At 40.0% G+C, this 5,902-nt stretch overlaps 1 protein-coding gene across 1 annotated transcript; it reads left to right on the top strand.

The window, feature by feature from the left end:
* The first annotated feature begins 3,794 nt into the window (after nucleotides 1-3,794).
* On the top strand, nucleotides 3,795-5,027 carry LOC108212645 (uncharacterized). Its single transcript, XM_017384368.1, has 2 exons — nucleotides 3,795-3,969; nucleotides 4,534-5,027. The coding sequence occupies exons 1-2, from the start codon at nucleotides 3,795-3,797 to the stop codon at nucleotides 5,025-5,027; spliced, it is 669 nt and encodes a 222-aa protein (XP_017239857.1).
* The last annotated feature ends 875 nt before the right edge of the window (nucleotides 5,028-5,902 follow it).

Below are 5,902 nucleotides of genomic sequence, written 5' to 3'. Positions count from 1 at the left end.
ATGAAGCACTTCTCTTCATCTGTGATGCACTTCTCACCACCACCAATTTGTTAATGCACTTCTCATTAACACCAATTTGTTGTTGATGCACTTCTCATCAACGCCAAATTCAGTGGAGCACTTCTCTGCATGTGCACATAATCACCCATATTTTTAAAGTTTCTCTCTAGGTGCACATAATCACCCATGATTCTAAAGGAGAGGTTCTCCCTCTACTCCGTCAAAAAGAAAACGCAAGATCCATCTCATTTTCTGCCTTTAACAGGCTTCTCCGGCATCGCCACGTTTTTCTCGGCAGCCCCATACGACACATGCATCCCATACTACACATGTAGCTTTGCCACCATCCTTCCGCAACGCCAACCTGAAACTACCTCGTCCGACCCTCACTATGTGCCTCCACCACTAGCGGCAGCTTCACCACCGCCTGGCGGCGGAACAACAAAACCTCGCTCTGATACCAAGTGTAGAATATAAAACTGATTTTTTATTAATTCTTGTTCCTCTAAAAAAGAGATTACATCCATATTTAAAACAAACGTACTTGACTCCTAACAATACTCTGCTACTTCTAATAAATCTCCTAAAATAAGATAGACTCAATACCTCCTACAAACTCTCTATAACTCCAACAATCATCCAAACTACAATCTAAAATTAATCCTCAAAATAAATAACTAAACAAATAATAATAATAAATAAATTTAAGATTATTCCAACAAAATAAGGGGGATGTAGTCCCACCATATCAGGAGGATAATTCAAGTGGGGATTTAGGGGGGGATAATTTGAATTTAAATGAGACAGTTGTATTTGATCCTAAAAGGAGACGTGTGGAAACTGAATTACCGGGCGAAAATAGTGGAGAGGATATTGGACATGACAACATGCAGGATGATGGGTCCAAAATAGGTAATGGGCCAAAAAAAACTTGATTACGGCAAGTGCTGATTTCCAGGCCCTCCAGACATTATGGGCCTCCTAGCTTGGAACTGCCGTGGGATGGCCAAACTACGAGCAATTCAATTTCTTAAGGAAATCATTAATCAGTATAGGCCTAGTATTATTTTCTTATCCGAAACTTTAGTTAAAAATTAAAAAAAAAACAGCATGTAAAACAATTGGGTTTGTTGGTTTTTTTGCTGTTGATGCTCAGGGTCATGGAGGTGGGCTTGCATTATTATGGTGAGATGCGGGAAGTGTGCAAGTTACTGATAGTTTTAATAATTTTATCGATTTTGAAGTTGTCAATGATCAAGTTGGTAGGTGGCGGTACACAGGTATCCATGGGTATCCGGAGAGAGAAAGAAGACATGAGGAATGGAGTATGATTAGAGATTTGGCAGCAAGATCCTCACTTCTATGGTGTGTTATAGGATATTTCAATGATCTTATGGCTGGTAATGAGAGGCAGGGAGGGCGTTACCATTCGCGAAACCTCTTACAGGGATTCTCATCTACGATATTTGATTGTGGCTTGCAAGACTTGGGGTTTCAAGATGAAAATTTTACATGGGAGCGATTCCGCGGTACTGAAAAATGGGTCTAAGAGCGTTTAGACAGGGGATTGGCTTCTCAAGCATGGAGAGATATGTTCAAGAAGCTGTGGTTAAAGTGATAGAGCTTTCAACTTCAGACCACCTGCCCTTATTGCTTGATCTTAATAAGAGGGTGTATGTTCAAATAGGTAAAAGATTTCGCTTTGAGAATATGTGGATTCGTGAGAAAGATTGTTATAGTTTGATCAATGGTTGTTGGAATGGTGAAGGACATCGAGATATCATTGATAAGATGATGTTGTGTTGTATTAAACTCGAAGAGTGAGGTGGGGGAATGGTAAAGGAGATGAAAGTTAAGATGGCAGGCCTTAGAAGCCAAATGTGTCGTCTTCGATCTCGACGAGATGATCAGGGAGTGGGTCAATATAATGCAGTCTGATAGGAGTACCTTTGTCTCTTGGAAAAACAAGAAATCTTTTGGCAACAAAGAGCCAAGTAGTTTTTGCTTACAGAAAGAGATAAGAATTCACGGTTTTTGCATAAGTATGCGTCCAATCAGAAGAGAAATAATTTGATTAAGGGGCTAAATGATTCGAATGGGGTATGGAAGGAGGACAGTGCGGATGTGCAAATGGTAATTACGGAGGACTTTACAACTCTGTTTAAATCTTCAGTCATGGATGGTCGCTTGGCAGATGGTGATACTCTGTTAACTGTATCGGAGAACCAGAACCAGGCCCTGTTAATGCCAGTTACTAACATAGAGGTGAAAGAGGCGGTGTTTGCTATGCATCCGGATAAATCACCAAGTTCCGATGGTCTTAATCCAGCTGCTTTCTTTCAGACGTACTGGCCTATTATGGGAGCTGATGTAGTTCGGTTTTGTAAGGATTTTTTCTATTCTGGTGAGCTGCCAAAGGAAATAAATCGCACGTTAGTCTGCTTGATCCCTAAAGTTAAAATCCCTCAACAGATGACAGATTTAAGGCCTATTTCGTTGTGTAATGTTCTTATGCATATCTTGTCAAAAGTGATGGCTAATAGGTTGAACCCATGCTTAAATTCGATTATTTTGGATAAGCAGAGTGCTTTTATAGAAGGTCGCTTGCTAACCGATAATGCTCTGATTGCATATGAGGTTAATCATTATATCCATAGGAAAACGCAGGGGAAATGTGGAGTTGCAGGCCTTAAAATTGACATTTCTAAAGCATATGATCGACTTGAATGGAGTTTTATTGAGAACATGCTTATGAAATTTGGGATTCAGTACTAGTGGATTCATCGAGTTATGACTTGTGTTAAAAGTGTGTCTTATAGTTTCATGCATAATGGCGAGGTCTTTGGTGAAATTACTCCTCAGCGAGGAATCCGTCAAGGGGACCCTATTTTCCCTTACTTGTACACTTTATGTGCGGAAGGCTTAAGTGCTATTATGAGAATAAATGAGGAAGTTGGGCTGATTCATGGGTGTTCTATTGCTAGGGGAGCGCCACTTATATCTCATTTACTTTTCGCAGACGATTGTTATTTTTTCTTTCGTTTTGTGGAGACAGAGGCATGTACCATGAAAAGAATTCTGCAAAAGTATGAGCTACTGTCTGGGCAAGCAGTAAACTATAACAAGTCCAGTGTTATTTTTAGCCCGAATACAAGAGTGGCGGATAGAACGAAGATTTGTGAAAATCTTGGGGTGTAGGAAACAAGCAGGCCTGGTAAGTATTTAGGTATGCCTATGTGCGTAGGGAATAATAAAAACGAAGCTTTTGGTTTTTTGGTGGATCGAGGGGATTAGAGATTGCATGGGTGGAATAATTCATCTTTGTCCAAAGCAGGTAAGCTTATTCTTCATTAAAATGCTGCTCAAGCAATCCCGAACTTCTGGATGAGCCTATTTTTACTCCCAGCAACTATTTGTGCTATGATTGAGAAGAAAATGAATGGTTGGGGCCGGAATTAGATGGATGGCATGAGAATGGTTGTGTGCAGGGATGAGCGTGGTTCGGTTTGGTCCGGTTTCGACCGAAAACCAAACCGTAACCATATTTATTCGGTTTCTAAAATCAAAAACCAAAACCAAACCAAATACAACTTGTGTGTGTCGAAATTTGGTGGTGGACTGGGAGTAAGGAGTCTTCGTAACTTTAATACAGCTATGTTAGCTAAACAAGGCTGAAGAATTTTGACTGAGGAGAACCCTTTGGTTTCAAAATTTTAAAAGCTCGATACTTCCCGAAGACAGATTTTTTGAATGCGAAGGTTGGTGCGAATCCCAGCTATATGTGGCATAGTATTATGTCTGCTCAGGAGGCTGTTAAAGCAGGATGTCATAGGCGAATTGGGGATGGGAATAGTACTAAAGTTTGCGAAGTCTCCTGGTTACCATGTACTGATAATGGCTATATCACTACCACTGTGGTTCCGGAGCTACAGGACATTACAATGAGTAGTCTACTTGATAGTGACTCTGGTTTATAGGGTTATGATGTGTTAAATGACTTATTCGAAGATCGAGATAAAAGCCTTATTCAACGAATTCCAGTTCCATCTAAACGAAGGGGGGATAGTTGGTTTTGGTTACTTGACAGGGAGAGCATGACATGAGTTATAACAGCTTCTGAAAAAAGCTTTGGTCGCTAAAGATTCCGGGTAAGGTTGTGAATTTGCTCTAGCGTGTCTGTCGGGGTTGTTTGCCAACTATGACTGCCCTGGTAGCGAAACATGTTGCTGTGGATACAAATTGTCCATGGTGCCATAAAGGGGAAACTGATTTTCATGTTTTGTTCGACTACGGTTTTGCTAAGACTGTATGGGGCAGGACGAATCATGTATGGATGTATTTGTTCGTGTCTTCCACGCTATCAATCGAGATCAGTGTGCTCTGATCGGTATGGTTTGCTGGATCTTATGGAATCATCGGAATAAATGGGTCTGGGAACGGGCAAACAGTTCTGCGTTTGGAGTGAAGGCAACGGCGCTAAATTTGCTGGCAGATTGGAGGAGGGCTCATGAGGCTATTGTTCGGAATGTACAGCAGGGGGTACTGGAGCGGAGAGATGGATGAAGCCGCCTGAATTCGGGACTAAGATCAACGTGGATGCTGCACTATGGCCTGATGGATGTGTTGGGATTGGTGATGTGATTCGAAACTCTGCGGGTCAGTTTGTCCGAGCTAGATGTGGGCAAGTTGTGGGAGCGTGGCAGGTGAGGAAAGCTGAGGCCTTGAGTTTGAAAACGGCTTTATCTTGGGAGAAGGAGCTATCTCTTGACCATTGTATATTCGAATCAGACTCAAAATCCCTTGTTGATGCGTGCAAAAGAGATCATGGAGTTAGTTACTTTCATACCATTGTGTCAGATTGTGTTGAGTTATGTAAGCACTTTGATTATGTGCAAATTGTGTTTGTTCGTAGGTCCGCGAATAGTGTGGCGCATGTTTTAGCTACACATTCTATGCCTGGCCTGAGGGATTGGGATGATATCACTCCTGAGTTTATTGATCATGTACTCGTTTCTGATATTGTTTAAGTAATGCAAGTACGGTTGATTCAAAAAAAAAGTTGTGGTGAGGTGAGAAGTGCTATAAATGGTCTAAGGAGAGAAATGAAATAAATTAACAAGGGAGCTCCACTAAGTGTGATGGTCATTGAAATGAATCTTGGTTAGAGAGAAAATAGCATTTTATATAATAAATTTTTTCAATTTTCAACTAACTATTATTTCCAAGCTTAGTATTAATATTACTGGAACAATCTATTTTGGTCGACAACTCAAAATCTATTTTTTTGTCTTATAATAAAAATTTGTGATGGTTCAATCAAATCGAGGTCCGATCGAATAAAGTCTACCACCAATCCACCAGCAAAAACATAATTGGCATAAATCAATGGATTCATAATATATTCCTCATACAATAAAAATAAATCTGGTGAATTCAAACTTCATCGTTCCATATTTAAATAGGATCCACACAAAAAGCCCTTACCATTTTTTGGTAATAAGTGGCATATCAAAATGTCCGAAAACAACCAACTCTTTAAACATACTAAAGCCAAAGGTGACAAACTGTGACCATCAAAGGGCTACACCTTCCCATCAAGGTGAGCTCTTGGAGAATGAGCGTATTATCCTGAGAATAACTTTTATCTTTTGAGAAAACCCCTCAACAAAATGCACCGTCGGTTTAAATGGTTAAAAAATTTCATATTAAATTTCTGAGAGACATTGAAAATTAATAAGAGTCATAGTCTTTTTCTTCCTAATATTGATTGCCAAGAATTTGAGGAAGATATCACTACTAGAAATTTGTCAATAGACATCGGCTAAAAAGCGATGTCTATTGAAAATCCTAGCCATGTCTTCGCGTGGGATGTTAAAAGTAGGTGCATTACACATTGCTTTTT

The sequence above is a fragment of the Daucus carota genome, chromosome 3 (assembly GCF_001625215.2).
Source record: "Daucus carota subsp. sativus chromosome 3, DH1 v3.0, whole genome shotgun sequence".
NCBI lineage: Eukaryota > Viridiplantae > Streptophyta > Magnoliopsida > Apiales > Apiaceae > Daucus > Daucus carota.
This window is presented reverse-complemented; position numbering and strand designations above follow the sequence as displayed.